The sequence below is a fragment of the Lepidochelys olivacea genome (assembly GCF_965140295.1).
Source record: "Lepidochelys olivacea isolate rLepOli2 genome assembly, chromosome: 14".
Lineage (NCBI taxonomy): Eukaryota > Metazoa > Chordata > Testudines > Cheloniidae > Lepidochelys > Lepidochelys olivacea.
The window spans coordinates 2,017,289-2,035,207 of NC_140424.1; the positions used below are offsets into that span (position 1 = coordinate 2,017,289).

Consider the following 17,919-nt stretch of genomic DNA (forward strand, 5'->3'; position numbering starts at 1 on the left):
GAGGGGAAGAGATAGCAACTGGGAAAAGACTCAAAAGCCTACAGACCACGGTACGTAAGTAGTGATGTGCTTGGAAGGCGGGAGTGCCAGTGTCCAGTGCAGCCCCATGTAACCTGTCCCCACACTGGGACTCTCTTTACACTCCCAGGGCAGCCACTCTCCCATGTCTCTTTGGCCCACATTTCTACAGAGGCCACACTGTAACCCCCAGGACGTACTTTTGAAAGTCCAGTGGATCTGTTAAGGAACTCCCAGGTGCCCCACTCCATCCCAGTATCTGCAGTTGACACACAGATTTTGGAGAGTGGGACTGGAGAAACTTGCTCCTCACTCAAAAACAGAATCGAAAACTGACGGCAAAGACAGAGCTGAGCGTGGGCTGCTGCACTGCGGTTTGTTTCACTTTTCACTCTGAAGAAACAGAGTGCCTCACGTGCACCAGCTGGTGTGCAGCCCAGTGACGACAGGGATATGGACATAAAACACTTTGGGGGGTCAGAAGCACAGGAGCCTACCTGGAAACCTGCAGATACCTGAGGCCAGACACTGGAAACAGATGTTTCAAAACCAATGTCTCTAGTCTGCACCTACCAGGATGAGGAAGAAGTTTTGCTGAAGAATGTGATGGACAAAGAAGCGAACCCTTGGAAAGAGGACCGTGACATACTCAGAATACGGACAAGCCGTGCTTGCGAGACCTACAGCAGAGTGGTTTCAGGACAGATGGAAGATCACCCAAGTTTGCCTTCGCATACTTTATAAAAGAAAGATCTCTGGGTGACTGGTCCCACAACACTGACCAATGAAATACCTACCCCACAATCCCAAAAGTTTGCAATTTTATTTTTTGGCAGATATATTCAAAGTGATCATCATGGATTTAAACAGAAGCCACTGAGTTGTGTGTTTTGGTTGAAGCAAGACATGTAAGTTCAAGATGGAGGGATGTCAGAGTGAGGTCTCGCCAGGGCTCCACTCTCACTACTCTTCCCACAAATGCTGCTGGTTGCACTTGGTTCTCTTTAGTATTCTGGTTTCCTAGCAGTGAGAAAGTTCTTGGCTGCTAGTGATCCTGATCCAATGGGCAGAGGCTTGGGAATCTATAAATACTTCATATTTTGCACATAAAACCAAACCCAACAAAGAGAGACACGGACACTGTTCCTGGTTTGTTAAATTTCATTCAGGTTCCAGGACCCAGTGCAATGGAATTTGCTCCCTGTTGTGAAGTGTCTCCATTCTCCTCCCATCTGCCTTCTCAGGAGTCTTGGTAAACTTCCACTTCATTTTTTCCTTCAGTGTACTCAACCTCACCTTTCCTAACGAGCCCATTTCTCCCACTGCCAACACACCTTCAGTGGAAGCTATTTGCGGAAAGTGAAGACCTCCCGTGTTTTCGGTCCCCTCTTGCCTTCAGTTCCTGGTTTGGGAGAAGGCACTTCCACCATCCCCCCGTAAGGGCAGCTCTCAGATTCAGGGTGGTGTCCAGAACACTCCACAGCAGGGATGTAGCCACTGTCCCACATGCCAGTCCCACACAGCTTACACAGGTCATGCAGGCTACAGGGGATCCGGGGTAACAGGCGAAACTGATAAAGCAAACTCCTAGCCTGGCACGGGAGAGAAGGATATAACCCGTTAGAAATACAGCCAGAGCTTGGGCTGCCCAATGGTCCAGCCTGTGTAACACTCACATAAAGCTACACTGGAAGTGTTAAATATTTTCAAGATCTACAATAACCCAGCCATGAGAGGAACGCAAATCTTAGGCTCATGCATGAAAGCTAAACGTGGCTTAGGGAGAGTTTCCAGCCTGGGAATTCAGGATTCGTCAGCAGCACCAGGCTCCTGGCCCTGGATGCTGAAATACTGTTGTTAACCACAGAACCGGTCCAGCCTGGGCTGCAGTTCAAGATTCCCTCAGACTGCCTACCACCATGCCTCAGCCCTGTTCTGAGGGATGCGAAGATAAGAGGGAATTTCAGTCTCCCCATCTTATTTACTCCCCAGCCTTTCCGCTGAAGCTGCCAACAGCAAGCGGGGGGGAGGGGCAGGATGGATGCATGGGAGGGAGGGTAATTAGTCCCAACTGTGTTGCTGTTTACTGATCACTAGGAACTGACCTGACCCCATCACCACATTTCACATCCTCCCTCCCTCCCTCCCCCATCCCCCCACCCCAATCAGTGTCATGTGATCTGCAGTCACTTCTGGCTGAGCTAGACTGGGAGCCAGGACACCAAGATGAGCAGCAGGGGCCCCCATTTCTACACCCTTGAGTTTGTGTTAATTACGCTCTCTTGTACAGGGCTGGTGCCTCGCAGACCCCCTGAAACGATCAATGGACTCCCGAACAAGTCAGCCTAAGGATGGACTCCAAGCTAACCCCAGCATCCCACCCTCGACGTCTGCAAGTAGTGCAGGGCGAGCGGAAGGATACGAGGGAACGGGAGAGAGCTGTAGCGTCAACCACTGGTGCTCCTGAAAAGCTGACGCGTCTCTGGGGCTACTGGTTCAGCTGACGTCAGCACGTTGGCATTTACCTTCCTGAGTACAAGTTCCCCATTCATGTGCATGGCCAGGTTACCGAAATGCAGCAGCATCTGGTCAGTGGCCAGCTGCTGCTCAATGACGTCATCTCCGTAAATCACCACGATGGCCACACAGATAAAGAGGTGGAAATAGTCCGTCTGCAAGGAGAAAGCAGGAGTTGGGGATTACAGGAGGGGAAGGCGGAGGACTGGCTAGACTAGAGCTCCCGCTAGCTCCACACGGAGAGATTCCTCTTTCTGAAAGGAGCACCGTTTGCTCTCACGCTTGCTCCAGTTCCAGCTGTGGCACATCCAAATGGGGGAGCAGTCGGAGGATCCTGCACTGTAACTGAGTCACTCACATCTGCTACCTTGCAAGGACAGAGGTGAAGTTTGGACCACGCTTTTCAGAAGTGCCCAGCTGGACATACCATTCAGGGGCCTGATCATCAGAGGAGGGGTGCTCTGCCCATTCTGATGAGTCAGGCCCCTTTGCAGTGTCTCGAGTTAAGTGCCTGGAAGTTCAGGCATCCAAAATCACAAGTCGTTTGTACAAATGTTTGGGCCTTAATGCTCGCTTATTTTTTGCACAGAGGGAAAGGGGAAGAATGCATCACGCACCACTGAGAGGTAATACAGGGGTGACAGTCACATGACCGCACCAGTCAACCAGCACCCAACAAGCTCCACAGTCCTGATGCTAAGAATGAGTCTTGTAGAGTTGTCACCACCCTGTCCAAGAGGAACTGTCCCCTTAGGCAGATACTCCCCTCCCTCTCACACACATGCCCTGCTCCTCCCTCCTGCAGGTAAATACAGAAATGAACACCCCATAATGCAGCCTGCTGAAGAAACCAGTCCAGCTGTCTGTGTCCTCTCGCTCCCAGGAGTGGGACAGAGAGGAGCTCAGTTTCATGCTCTCCCTGCCACTTGGTCCTCTGGCTAGTCTCGCAGGAAACCTGGAAACCAGCCTTTGCGAGTCCTCAGAGCTGCAGTTCAGGACTTGAGGAAAACAGTCTGCAGCTGAACTTTCAGTGAATCACCAACTCTTCAAACTGATCAGTTGGGACAGCAGCAAGATCAGCCCACGAACGCAGTAATGAGCCAATCAGTGTGCAATTTCCTTTAATTTAAGTTACCTTTGAGGCAAGTGGCAGGGGATCAACCCAACAGATTGTCAAGACTGGAAAATCATGCTTTAAGTGCCTCACAGGCAGATGGGGGGGAGTGGAAGGGAGGCTGCATACCTGCAGCCACAGCTACCCAGCGCATGGCACGCCAGCAGTACTCAGCAAAGGGAACGCTCCCGCCCCATCATGTCCTGCACCCATCGTCTGGGGTCTAACCTGATAATGAGCCCAGCATGCTTCCCACATGCGCAAAGCCTCAGCGTCCGGAAACTCGCGTTTAAAACAGAGGAGGATCCACCGATGACAGAAAAGCATCTGCAAGCCATCCTCCCCCAGGGAGACGAGGTGCTGATAGAAGCGCAGGTGCATGAGTCGCAACAGCTCTCGCAGGTACATCTGAAAACACAGGCTGTCACTCAGCGGAGCCACTGCCTGGACGCTCCCCGGCACCCCCACCCCAGGAGCACAGCAGCAGCTTGCTCCCTCCCACTGGGAGTCACTCAACACTGCACGCTGGAAGTGGGCCCCATCCTTTCCCCTCCACGACTGTATTCGGGACATGGCCTGTGCTGTCACAGGCCAGACTCGGTTATGCTGTCAGTGGAGACAGGGCCTTGAGGCCACCGTGGAAGTTTAGGAAGGAAGAGCCGAGAGAGAAGAAAATCTCCATGACAGGTTTTATCTTAATGATGCTAATGAAAAGGAAGCCTGGGAGCTGGGCTGCGGCAGGGAGCTTGGAGTTGGAAACCCAGGAAGGAGGGGCTGGTTTTGGTAGCTTCTTTTAGCCGAGACTAAACGCTGGGAAAGTTACTTTGCAAAATTAACGCATTCAGCATGTTAGCGATGCCTGGAGCTGTACAGTAACGAGTCACATGTCCCCAGTCACTTCCAGAGAAATTTGGCGCAGTGAGATGGAAGCTGAATGGAGCCATGGTGACCAGGACGTCACTTCTTGGGTTTGGGAGAGAAATGGTGGGACTGCCCAGGATGATAACCAGAAAGGATTCAGCATTCCCTCTGCAGTCTGAGAAGTCAGAAGTGTCCAGAGGCTCTCGTTTTCAAAAGGAACCATTACGCAGATTAGGCCCAATACTTAGTTTTTTGTTTTTAAAAAAAGAAAAGAAAAAGGGGGTGGGAGGCGTTTATACAACCTTTAAGTTAAAAGAAATGTTTTCCTGGCAGATTTAAAACAAGTTACCAGTGAGAAAGTTTGCGATTTGTACTGAATCTTTCTTCTGCCATGTTTGAAACCTATAATTCCTTATGGGTAAAGGAATGGTGTCCTGAGCCTCTGTTTGCCAGAGGGTGGAGATGGATGGCAGGAGAGAGATCACTAGATCATTACCTGTTAGGTTCACTCCCTCTGGGACACCTGGCATCGGCCATTGTCGGTAGACAGGATACTGGGCTGGATGGACCTTTGGCCTGACTCAGTGTGGCCATTCTTATGTTCTTACCTGAATGCTTCAGAATTATGCTACCATCCCGGAACAAGGAAGTGAAGCTGACTGGTGGGTTTCCATTGTCCAAGCTGAGTGAAGTGCAAAGGGTAAGCGACCAGTAGCCCCAGAGCAGAGTATGTTAGAGTGTAAAAGATAAATTGAGTAAGAACCATTTACGGTTTACAGGGAATCTGCAATTAAAAAATTTTTTTTTTAATCTGACAACGTCCTGTTAATAGCTGCCACTAACTCAGCTCAGTTCACCCAGGGCGCCTGTCACCCTCAGTGCATTTGCTCTCCCTGGACTATGGCTTGGCAAGCTGGGAGCCACAGTCGCTGCCTTGCAAATGGTTTTGTGTATTTGTTTTATGGCATTTTTTGAGGAGGCTCGGAGGGTGTTAAGGAAGGGAACAGAGAGCCCACTGCTCAGAGCTCACCAGTTGTTTCTCCATATCTTCATCCCGGGGGGAACTGATGAAGATAGTGTTCTGCATCAAACCCACGAAGCACCAGAAAGTGTCCGACTCATCCAAGACTTCTGCCAGAATGGGGGCAACCAGGTCGGACATCCCCTGGGAGTAGCCAATGGTAGGGTTATACACTGCATAGTTCAGCAAGATTCTCCTAGAGGAGACATTCAATAGGAGATGGTGAGATCCAGGGGGTGCCAGTAACAGCTGACCTCAGTCACGCCCCCCCCCCCCAAATACAGAGTCAGACAGGATGCAAAAGATCAATAAATCTCTTGCCATTTAAGGACACAACTGGAATCTGGAAAACAAGTGACCCTTTGAGCAGCTCCACAAGACCTGGCATCCCATACAGATGCATCTAATGGTGACTGGGGCGTGCTTTCTAGTGAAAGCACCATGTCTAAGGCACTGACCTAGGGGATTAGGTTATCTTGGGCTGGTTCAGAAGAGGTCTCTGGTTAGCTGACAGGGATTCTGAATGGCACACAGTAATTGGAGATCAGAATCTAGGCAGAACTCATTGAGTCCCCATTTCCCAAGCTGGGGGCTGGCTTCATTAGAGAAGTGGGACAGAGGAGAGGCACATTCAGGATGGGGAAAGCAACACGAGGTGGCTCAGCTGCGAAAGCACTCATGGCCTGGCTCCAAGAAAACTCCAGCGGACAGAGACCCCTTGCCCCACGCAGCTGTGGGGTGACAGAGAACAGGAGCACACGTGAGGGCATATGTGTGCAGCAACAATGTAAGAGAGAGAAAGGAAAAGAGAGAGAAGGTCAGAACAGGAGCTGAAGTTGTAAAGAACAGAGGAGCCCGAGGGGCAAGGGTGCCCCCATGCCCATCTGCGATGCTCAGATCCACTGTGTTCAGCCACAAAGCCAACTAGTTACTAAGCACACTCAAAAGCCAGGGTGTGGCATACACAGGGCCACATGCCCATGCTCAGGTACTAGAGTGCTCGGCCTTCCACTGGTCAGTGAGAAGCTGGGCACTGCATACAACCTGCCACCCACCACAATCCAATCTCCTGTCACACTCCAGCAGCAGCAACTCAATTCCCAGGCTGCCTTCACCTTTCAGCTCCCACCTCTTGGCTTCTCTGTCCAAATGGGTGTAGGCAAGGTCAATACAGCCAGAAAGAGGTGATGAGGGTAGGGGAACTAGGGACGGGGCTGAATGGGGCCCCATGTCCATCACTGGAGGTAGGCTGCCCTACGCGTGGTATCCCTTAGCACCCCCAAGGCAGGTGCTCTCCCTAGGCTACAGCGCTCCTTACAGAGTTTTCTCTATATTCAGTAAGAGTCCTTGCTTAGGGTAATGGGGAAAGACATTGTCCAGCTTAAAGCAGCATCACCTCATGGTTTCCACATTTGGGTTGTCCTCGCCGCGGAAGAACTGATTGCTGCGGTCAGTCCTCACCACATCTTTGTCAACCGTGAACTGCACGTTACGCCAAAACTCTTTGTGTTCATCTGGAGTCATCGAAAGCCTGAAAATTAAGCAGTGACTGAGTGCATCAGATAGCCACAAGTGAACAAGGAACAAAGGGCCCAATCAGGAAAGACTCTGGGCATTACATTGCGGGCAGAGACCAGTCCCTCCCTCTCCAGACATCTCTCACCACTCCCAAATCTGCTTGGAGCAGCTGCTCATCTGAGCAATACCCAGGCAACTACAACTGCTGCTTTGGGCAAGCCTGCTTCAAAGAATTCGAATGACCTGACATGAACGAGATGGCCCCAGCTCCATGTGCTCAGAAAGTCAGCCATGGCAGAGAAGGTCCCTTTACCCATCAATCTTAGTCCCGCCTCCCTAGTAGGTGCCCCTTGAGGGCCGCAGGGCAGGGCTGTCAGTCAGTATTGGTACATTTTTGATCGGGATCAGAGAGAGGAGAAGAGGAGAGTAGGGTGGGGCCTCTCCCTGGTCACCTCTTCTGCTGGATCTCCAAGTATTCCCTCCTCTTCTGCACCCTCAGCGCCTCCCTCTCCTCCGACGTGGACTCGTGGCTGTAATACCGCAGCATGAAGGGCCAGACCTCACCTCGGATAGACACATCAATTCCACCAAAGAAAATGGCCTGGAGGAAGGTGCAAAAGTGGCAATAAATACAATTTTTTAAATTTCCAAACACTGCATCGAGAAACCACCAGCCCTTGCACTGAGGAGAGCAGCAAAGCCGCCAGACAAGTGATGCCTTGATTCAAACTCCTGCAATTTGCACATGTTTAGAGGGAAAGCATTGGCCTTCTATTCCCACACGAGACACAAATCGGGCTCATTTCAATGTCAATACCCCACCCCCAGAGCAGCTCTACGATTAACATGTCGCTCTCATGTCACGGCTTAATCCCCAATCCTGGGGACGCTGCATTTCTCTGCACACTTTTCCTCTAAGGAGTTGGACACAGTACTCCCCCAAACCCTTGAATTATTTTACACAGGCGCCTTGATTGCTTTCTTTGGTTTGTTCACACTGCATTGTACAAGCATGTCTGGGACTGGACACTAGTCCACTTATTCCAGCAGGCAGAAGGCAGAGGCAGGACAGCAAACCCTCTCTGCTTAGAAAGATGTTCCATTATTTTGCCTGTAGCTGACCTGATTGCAGTCCCAGCGAGACCTCCAACCAAGCAGTATAAATAATAGTCTCACAGTATAAAGACAACCAGTGCCTGCCAAAGCAGGAAGCAAACTGCTTCAGCTTCTACCTGGGGCCTTTTCCTCGAAGAAAAGAGCAAGCAGACCAAGGCAGCAGCTGCCAAACCCCTCACCTTGCGCAGCTTGTACTCCTCTTCCACCTGTCCGGATTCATTCAGGTGATTGAGCCAGGCAGTGACATCAAGACGCTTGTACGTGTTCTCCTCTGGATGTGTCTCGGAGGACGGCAGCTTGGGGCGGCGGATTGAGAACTGCATACATGTCTTCTCATCAGTAAGCTGCTGAATGGGAGACAGAAGAGCAGCAAAGTTCCTAAACCAACTGCTTTTAAAGCAGGAGACCCAGTTAGCACAGCTCCCTTAGGATTAACAGCCAAGACCCAACGTTCAGGAGGGAGGGGAAGGTTTCTGTAGAACACCAGCCATTAAAACAGCAAGAGTAATTGGAGCCATTAAAAATCAGAGAGCCACAAAACAGCTTCACTTAGAAAAACAGTTTCTTTCCACTCCTCCCCCAACCGTATCCCAAATTAATGCTGCTTACAGCAAAACTTCACTCTGCCAGGAATGGCTGCGATAAATTCCATATGATTGGCCAGACAAAAGGACTGCTGTTAGGCAAGCCAGAGCTGCACTGCTAGGCTCTCGCTAAGGACTCATGGTCCCAGTGCAAAACTGCAGCTGACATTTAATGTAAAAATCAAAGGTTGCTCACTGCAAAAGTGAGCCCATGTTACTGTAATAAGGAAAGCAGCAGGGGGCTCGGTGAGAAGGAAGGAATTTAAAAAATCACTTTCTAATAAGCACATACACTATCTTAAACAGATAATTAAAGAGCTCTTATCACATCTGTATGTAGATTGAGCAAAATATGGCAAGGTGACTTGTCAAAACATTATTTTCAAATGCAATGTGCCAGGCTTCACAAAATGGATGGGAGACGCAGAGAACTGCAGATTGAATATTGCTGATTTCCCAGCCATCTAGTGGCCTAACACCACCAGCCCCTCTAGCTATGGCATCAAGCAAAGCAGACACCTAAACAGGCCTTTTGGATAATATCCCCCTCTCCACAGGAGCAGCAGGAATGGGAGAGAACAGACAGGTGCATCAGAGAGTGGCGATTTGGTCTGCACTTGCATCTCCTAAAATTGTCCAAGTATACCAGAAAGGAACAATGGGTTTGTTGCATTAATACACAACTTTAATCAGCCCTAGCCCACCTCTGCCTAAAAACATAGGTCTCACAGATAGACCCTGCATCTTTTGGTACATCTGTGCCTCACCAGGCCTTGCTCAGTTACCTGGTCTTTGAGATGGGTCTCCGTGCAGTATTTCCATTGCTGAAACACATCAGACAGTTTATCCAGGCCACCATGGTGAAAGTGGAAGATCTTGTATTGACTCTCCCTGCTAGCAACAACCAGCTGCCCACTGGTGCATGCCTCATCGCTGAAGAGCAATCAAAGGGGGAGAACAATGCACATTTAAGAGCTGGTTTTGTGCCCTAGGAGAACTTGGGGTGAGGGTGGACAGCAGGCTAGACTAGAAAACAACGCAGAGAAATGAGAGAGAGAAGAGCACAAACACAAAGCTACCTCTTCCTGACGGAGGCAGAATGTTTCTGAAGCACAGGGAATGAGGTTTCATGTGGCCCCAGTGACAGCAGGGGATGTTCTGTGCCCTTGCCCCTTAAAGAGTGACTCTGTCTATGCCAGATAGCATTGCTCCCAACCCTTCCCCTTCCAGTTCAAAACACTTTGATTACATGAAGGAACTAAATTCCTGCCAGGTGCTAAGGGACAGAACCCAGTCTAGCAACACTCAGACAGTATGCACAGAACTGCTTCCTAGGGATAGGGGCTCTCTGATTGCAAATGACACCCTCTGAGGGCCCAACACAAAAGGCTTGGGGAGAGGAAAGCCACGCATTTATAATTAGGAAGAAGACAGAAGAGGGAAGAGAAGTGAGAGCACAGAGGAGATGGGGGAGGGGAGGTACTGAAGAGACAGCTGTTCCCTCACTCTCAAGCTATTCTTGATCTTCTGTATACAGGTAACACCAGCACTGTGCACCTTCAAAGATTTCCTAAAGGGCCAGAAAGGATTCTGCATGGAGGTAAGCTAGTTTAGCAGGCTGCCACTTGGATTCAGATGGAGAACACTACTGGAGAAAGGCTCCAGAAGAAACTTTTTGAAACAACTGGTCTCTAGACAACCTAGCTCCCACTGCCCTGACAAGTCACACACACACACACACACACACACACACACACACGTCACAGTGATGGGTGGAGGCAACAACAAGGACAGAAGATGTAGAACTACATTTCTTACCTAAAGAAAAGGCGAAGGGACCTCATTTGACCAAGGTCCACTCTGAAGACCCCACAGATCTGCTCTAGGGCAAACACCTTCTGCTGTTCGTCCCATCTGGTGTTCTGAGCTTGCCTGTTGTTCTCCTGGAATTGGGCACTGGTGTCAAGGCTGGAAGTGGAGCTGTTTGAGCAGGTCATGTGATTGTCACATGTCTCCCTACACAACAGAGAGGGGCAAAACCAGCAGTACGTTAACCAGAGATCTAGGTTCTGCAATCACTTGACAGTCACTTTAGTCTCTCCTGGCGGACAAATGGCTTTTGCTAACAGAGCTATAAAGTCAGAACACTATGCAGTGCTGAGAAGTCACTAAATGTCACTCCAGACAGAATGGATTTTAAAGTGCATCATCCAGATCACTTCCAGCAGAGCCACCCTACTTGCAGCCAGTGCTCAAAGAGCATATAGGCTTTAGGAAGGTGGTGGAGACTGTCCACGTCTCCCAGAAATACAGCAGTATTGAATGGCAAAATTAAGACAGAGGCTTAACCCTTTGAGATAGAGGCAGTTCAAACCCTTGGCGGGAAATCTTGCCTGTACTCTGCAGAGGGGCAGATGTCTATCGTAGTGCGATAGGTGCAGTTTGGAGAGCCAATCTAGGGGCACTTGCCTCCCCTCCCCATCCTGTGTCACAGAACTCAGATCTGCAGGTGCCCCTCATACTGCTGTGCATGGCGGCTGACGGCTCCCCTGTTCTTCCATCCCGGGTAACAGGAGCAAAGATGCTCGGCAGGTGACTGCAGCAGCTGCACCAGCACAGAGCGGACAAGGTACGAGGGGGAAGGACTTTTTGCCCCACAGGCCTAGAGAATTCTTCAGCACAGTGTCCAGCTGCTCAGGGCCCTGACCAGGACAGGATCTGTGGGCACACTGAGAAGGCATCACTGACTGGAGACCTCATTTGTTATGTTTTCTCTGTAGCCAGAATGATGAAGAAAAAAAAGTAACAAATGCATACACCTCTGGGGCAGTGCCTCCCTTGAGAGGGCATATTTCCTGATACCCACTTACAAGGGGGCCCACCAAGCCTAGTTTCATGCACGCAGACTTTGGAAAATGGTTTCCACGTCCATGCTTGAAACTTTGCCTAGTGAAGTGGTAAATTATAGACAAGCCTTTTAACCCAATACCTAGTAGAGAAAGTGAGTCAGACTATGCTTTCCCACAAGCGAAGAGGCAAGCTGGGTCAACAATACATTTGGACTAAAGGAGAGCCTGGGTTTAGATCAACCCTCCCCCCCTCCAACCATGCCCAGCCCCAAAGAAAAACATCACTACTCTGGGAATTAAGTGAATCTGAAGCTGTGACCCCTTGGCTCTTAAAAAGGCCAATACATCTGAACAGGCTTTGAGGGAGCTCTGAATGGGTTCCACTGTGAAATCATGGTGTGCAAACCAAGGCAAGTGGCAGGTATAAAGCCAACCCCCTGCCATGCCACTTTATGCAACGTTTTCTAATCCGCTTCTCTAACAACGTAGGCGCCCATTCGGCATGCAGTGGGGACAGATTAGTCATCAGAAATGAAACAGACCTGACTTCATACTTTTGCTTGTTGGGAACAGTGGTCAGAGGAAGGACTCCAGAACTCTGATGGGCACACTGTTCTGGAAACGCTAAAACAGCTGTCACAAAACTCTCTCACTGAAACAGAGCCACAAGATGGTGTTTCCACAATATTTTAAAATTCATTCAGACTCGGCTGGCAGGGAGTAGTAACTAGGTTAAAACCTGCACTAAGGTCACCCTTAGGCTCATAAGATCTGGAACAGATGCAAAAAGCTTTGTATAATCTTAACACGCTTATGCAGATTCAGTTCACACTGATCTCTGCAAATGGTTAAAATAAATAATTACTTTCTTTACTGTGATTTCTTAAGTTTATGTCAAAATAAACATACATAGACACACAAGGACAAACATGTGAGCAAGTGGGGACACAGCAGACTGTCAGTCTCTCACTTACTAGGTAAATCCACATTGTCTTTGGTAGAGAGATTTCATAAGATGTCACAGCAAAGTGCTCAAGTGCCAACGTGGATTTTCTGAAACCTTGTTCCATGAGCTTTCCATTGATCTGTTTGCTTTCAAAACATAAATTTCCCCACAGTGAACTGCGCTAAATGCTATTTAGTAGCTAATTAACGTTCTGTGCTGGAAACCTCCTGTAATTGCACTTCTTTCACCTTTTTAGCCTTTGTTCTCGAGGGAGCTGAAGCTGTCCTATGGCATTTGTTCTGCTCAGTCCTAGCTTACAAGCGTAAGTTCTTTCCTGACCAGCGAGACTGCCAATCACAGCTGCAGAGGTCGTCGCAGACCAAGTTGGAGCACCATACTACTGACAAACAGGCTTTGCTTAGCTCAGCGTAAAGGGAAAATAAATTAAGAAAAATAATTTTACCCACTGAAACTCAATTTTACCCGTTGAAACAATACTTTTAAAAGCTGTGTTATTATTAAACACGGTCAGAGCATGAGCTGTTTGTATTTTGACTGCACTGGCATCGGCTCCTCACTAAACAGGGAGAGAAACAGAGAATGATGCCTTGCAACTAGCACTTGTGTAAGTGGCGATCGCTTCATCTGCACAGAGCACAGGAGAAGGCAGCAGCTTTTACAGTCTCGCTTCCCTTTCCTCTGCCCACGAGACACTAAGGCTATGTCTACACTGGCAACTGAGCAACAAAACTTTTGTCATTCAGAGGTGCTTACGCCCCCCGAAAGACAAAACTTTTTTCGTGGCAAGTGTCAGTGTGAACAGTGCGTTGTCTGCAGGAGCGCTCTCCTGTCGACAACAGAAACGCTGCTCACTGGGGGTGGAAGTATTTTGTTGGCAAAAGTGCTGACAAACAGCAGCTACATTGCCCGACTTTTAGCGACATGGCCGTGTAGTATAGACAAAGCCTAGCAGTAAGATCATGGATGGGCTTTTGCCTTAGCGCTGAATGCCATGAACACAAGCATGACAAAGCGTGTCAGTACAGTGCACCAAGAAGGAATAAAGGAAACCTGACTGTGCCACTCTGCCTTTCGATCAGCACAATATGTTTGTTCTGGAGGAGCAAAGATCAAACAATTTGGTTTGGTCTAACTGCCCATTTCTCTCCAGTAGCTTTTCCTCTCTGAACACACAGAATGCCCAGAGCTCGGAAGAACACACACTGCAGCCAGTGCGTCATCACCCAGAATCTTTTTATGTAAAAGCAAATCTGCAAGGCTGAGAAAGCAGCTCCCTCCACACAGTACAGGGGTGCTCCTTTCCTGCCCAAGCTCAATATAAATAGTTGAGCAAGAGGGCTAACTACACTGGAGACTTTGTTGCCTACTAATTCCTACCATGATGAAACAGTAGTGACCTGGAGGGAAGGAGTGGTTTTGGCTGGCAATAAGGGCATTATGAGACCAGCCAGGGATATCTTCAAGAGGGCTCCTAGCTACTATACAATAAAAGGAAGGAAAACAAAAATTGACAATTCTTGAGTTAATGGTTTTGAATTTAAATAGGAAGGAAAAACCATCAGGAGTTTGTAGTGGATCCAATCAAATTGCAGAATTTAATATACACATACACACTCTTAAACACAGGTAATCTTTTCCAAAGATCAGACTGATAAACAGGTGACGTCTGCTTAGGTAAAACCAAAGCAAAGACTTTCTCCGTAGTGGGTAATAGCGGCAGGGCTAACAGTTTGATGCTTAGGAATAAAAACACACAGTACGTGAAAAACCAAACATAACAAATCATTTATGCCATTCAGTGATGCAAACTTTACCTTTGTTTTCAAGGAAAGCATTTCAAAAGCTGAATGACAGATTTTGACAACATTTCATACAGAGAAGGAGCACCTCAGGCCAGGACTTTAACTCATTAATAATTTAATCAAAATGTAACACTTAAAGTTCCTGAGATGGAAAAGGTGATTTCTCAGCAAAGCCCAAAGAAGAATATTTACCTTTCAGCCTACTGCAGCCTGGGAAAGGGGAGTGTTCTTAGCAATGTGTTTTTTTGTTTTTTTTTTTTAAATCAATGGATTATTCTGGCGTTGTTTTTTTTCGCAGTTCCATCCAGGTTAAAATAAAATTGTCAACTAATTATGCTAATTACAAACAAGACTTCAAAACCCCAGTCCCTTGAAAGCTCTGAAGATTATCTTTGTTCTTATATTCTTGGCTCCAAGCAATGAAATGGGAATTCAGAAGGACTTTCTACTGACAGACCAACTCTCCAGGCTCTGGTGATGCTGCTGACTCAAAGTTAGCACAGCCAGCATCACCCGGAGAGAATCTTACTGCCATCACAAAACAGTGATGGAGACTTCCCAGGGGGAAAAGTTTCTCTGAGGTGGCAGAAGAGAGAGGGGAAAGAGGACAGCTGACTAAAAGGTTGTTTTGGGAGGGCTATTGTAAGTGCTTAATATTGTTATTATTACAAGGACTGAGCCAAGGTGATAGCTAGGTAGATTTCTTTGCATACCATTGCAGCTGTACGTTTAGAAAGGACCCTTGTTGTTCTGACTGAGGTAAAGCAATCCTCCCTCAGAAGACAGAGTATCTGCAAGACCAGTTTATCTCCAGTCTGGATTAGGATCTCTGGGTGTTACCATAACACAACTAACAAACAATCATAATATCACCAATTACCTGGAAAAACTCATTTTATTGTAAGGCCTCTAACAACAAGCTGGTACAGCTGTGCTGTCCTCTAATCCCACTTAGCAGGCTTGGCTTCTCAAAACGCACCCTTGTGGGATCCAATGGCACCACATGGTTTCCCCTCCTATGGGCAACTGTGAGCATGGCCCCATTGGATCCCTCAAGGGGATACAATTTTGCTCCTTTTGCTGTCAAGCTTGGATCTGCTTCATCAAGGGGTAGTCTACACACTGTTTTTGTACTGCTATATCGTTTTAGAAACAGATACAGCTGAAGTGGTGCAGTTCCCTAGTGTGGATGAAGTTATAGCAAGTGCTTATAACTTATTCTCATTATGGGAATGTGTTTCTAAGCCAGTATAGTTATAGCAGCACAAAAGCTGTATGTAGACAAGCCCGAAGTTTCATTAGCTGCATCCGATGAAGTGAGCTGTAGCTCACGGAAGCTTATGCTCAAATAAATTTGTTAGTCTCCAAGGTGCCACAAGTCCTCCTTTTCTATTAGCTAAAGTGAGATACCACCTATGACTCCTCCAGACTAGCTGTTTGTTGAAGAAAGCACCCAGAGAGTGAATGGCTTGGAGTCCAGAAGACCTGCACATCTCCCTGAGACTGGTCAGATGTTTACAGGAAACCACCATCTCTTTTGCCCCCGGGGAAAGGTTATTTTGCCAGAAGGCAAAGCAGGAAAAGCAAAGCTCCTTAAGTGGTTCTCACTTCCTAGGATATGCCAAACATGTGGGAAAGGCACCTGTCACTCAGATACATGGGGCTTTAGAACACAAATACTGGGACTCAACATTTCAGTTGTACGATGGAAGTGAATAATTTGGTCATTTGTTCATAACACAGTGAAGCCAAGGTGGCCATTTCTACTCAGGACCGGAATAGCAGCAGGTGCCGCACATCAGACGCGAGGGGTAAGAACTGCACTTTAAGATCAGTACACTGTACTCATTCAAAATGCACCATGGTACCTAACTGCATATTTAACACTTCTAAAAGTCAAGACCTTTAGATGTGTCATGTGTGTCCTCCCACTGTGCCTTACGGGAGAGAAAGGAAGCAAATGTTTTTCCCTTGTCCTTGATCTGAAGGCAGCCAGACGCTCCAGATCTCTCAGTCCTGGTTTCTCGGAAGGGGAAAGGTCAGAGGCCACGTCCCCCAAGACTAGGCACTTTATGCAAGGTTTTCTTTGCTCCACCACAATATGGCGTGTGCAGGTGATGTTCCTGATGGAGAGGCAGGGCCATCTCTCTGCATTAGTTTGAAGGTGGATGTGAGCAGCAGTAATGGTTACACAGAGAGTGAGACATGCTGGACAACTCTGATGTTCCTCCAGCTGCTGAGAACAAAGGTAAGCAGCAGACGGGCCATGCTGGAAGGTAGCTAAAACTTGGAGCCTAATTTTGACAGGCGCCTGCTTGGCCACACTCTAGTGGCACACATCATTTTCTTGCCTCTCAAGTGATCATATTGGTTACGTTTCCATGTATGAGAGAAGCAGGCGTGGGAGGAGCTAAGCAGATCCTCATCCTCTGGGGCACATCTCAGGCAGAAGCCAGCTCACCTTGCTTTGGCTGCCCATTGCTGTGCTGGGAAAAGTCTGCCATCTGCTGGTCACACAAAGACCTCTGCTTGCTGACTTCTACAGCTAGCCTACAGGGGCAGTATTTGTTTTTTAAAAGGGCCATTAAAAATGAAGTGCTAGTTTTCATTATTTTAGGGACAGGCTGGGACTTGCTGCCAAACTCTGGGCAGGCAGGCATTATAGTGCAGGGCAACAGAATGACATGCCCCCCCCTGCACCACAGAGAACTCGCCAGCATGCTCGCCAACACGCAATGTGCATTCAACTCTCTGGGACTGGCGATGGACCCTTTGAATTCCCTCCACCCATCAGGGCTAATCGCCAAGGCCAAAGGAACGTTAGAGCCAAGGGTTGGGGCAGAGTCTGGTTGGTTTCCAGAGATGCCCTTGGCGAGTCAAGTGTCTCCTTGGGAACTGCCTCTCAGCAGAGCATCTGGGACAAAGATGGCAGGGGGAAAACACAACAGGGGCTGAAAACCTGGTCACCGCACAATCTGCTCTTTCAAAGCAAGTGCGTTAATTGTAAAGAGACAAAGTTAATTTTAAAAGCAAGAGTTAGAGCTATTTTAAAAAGAGCTGCTGACATCTCCGGAAAAGCTTTGGAAGGCATGCCAGGCAGTCCGCTGGCATCTCCTCAGGATTCTGTTCTTGCCCCGATGCTTTATTAAGGCGTTCGGCATTTGCAGAGGACCTGTATTTCTTAGGAGCTCATCTGCTCTTGCTGCATATTCCCTAACTAAAGTCCCAAGCTAAGAGTCCCTCCCCCTCTCTCAATGATGCTCAGTTAGAAGTTGTCAATCTATTCTCTTCCATAGAAATCCAGCAGCAAATCCAAGTGAAGAAAGGCCTGCCCAAATTAATCCTCCTGCTGTTTAAATATTTATACAGGGCAAGATGGAGCGTTCTAGCCTTTCACTCTCTTGGTTTTGTCCCACCTTCTTTGCCTGGAGCACCACCACCTGACTACAAAGCACACTAATGGCTTCAGGCAGTGTGACCTAGTGGCTAGAACACTGGACTGGGACTTGGGAGACCTGGGTTATACTTCCAGCTCTGCTGTTCACCTTCTGG

General features: G+C 48.3%; 1 protein-coding gene across 5 annotated transcripts in view; it reads right to left on the reverse strand.

The window, feature by feature from the left end:
* Positions 1-822: 822 nt before the first annotated feature.
* The window catches only part of TBC1D16 (TBC1 domain family member 16), a 40,977-nt gene continuing 23,880 nt past the window's right edge, over positions 823-17,919 (reverse strand). For 4 of the 5 annotated variants that reach the window (XM_084646516.1, XM_084646517.1, XM_084646515.1 and 1 more), the window contains exons 4-12: positions 10,568-10,765; positions 9,535-9,682; positions 8,345-8,512; positions 7,502-7,650; positions 6,928-7,062; positions 5,541-5,727; positions 3,878-4,057; positions 2,544-2,690; positions 823-1,610 (exon numbers count right to left, since the gene is read on the reverse strand). In XM_084646516.1, the coding sequence (XP_084502642.1) occupies positions 1,365-1,610; positions 2,544-2,690; positions 3,878-4,057; positions 5,541-5,727; positions 6,928-7,062; positions 7,502-7,650; positions 8,345-8,512; positions 9,535-9,682; positions 10,568-10,765 (1,558 nt within the window). In that variant the 3' untranslated portion in view covers positions 823-1,364. The remainder of the gene's footprint in view (positions 1,611-2,543; positions 2,691-3,877; positions 4,058-5,540; positions 5,728-6,927; positions 7,063-7,501; positions 7,651-8,344; positions 8,513-9,534; positions 9,683-10,567; positions 10,766-17,919) is intronic. The other variant, XM_084646519.1, reaches the window with a different exon arrangement.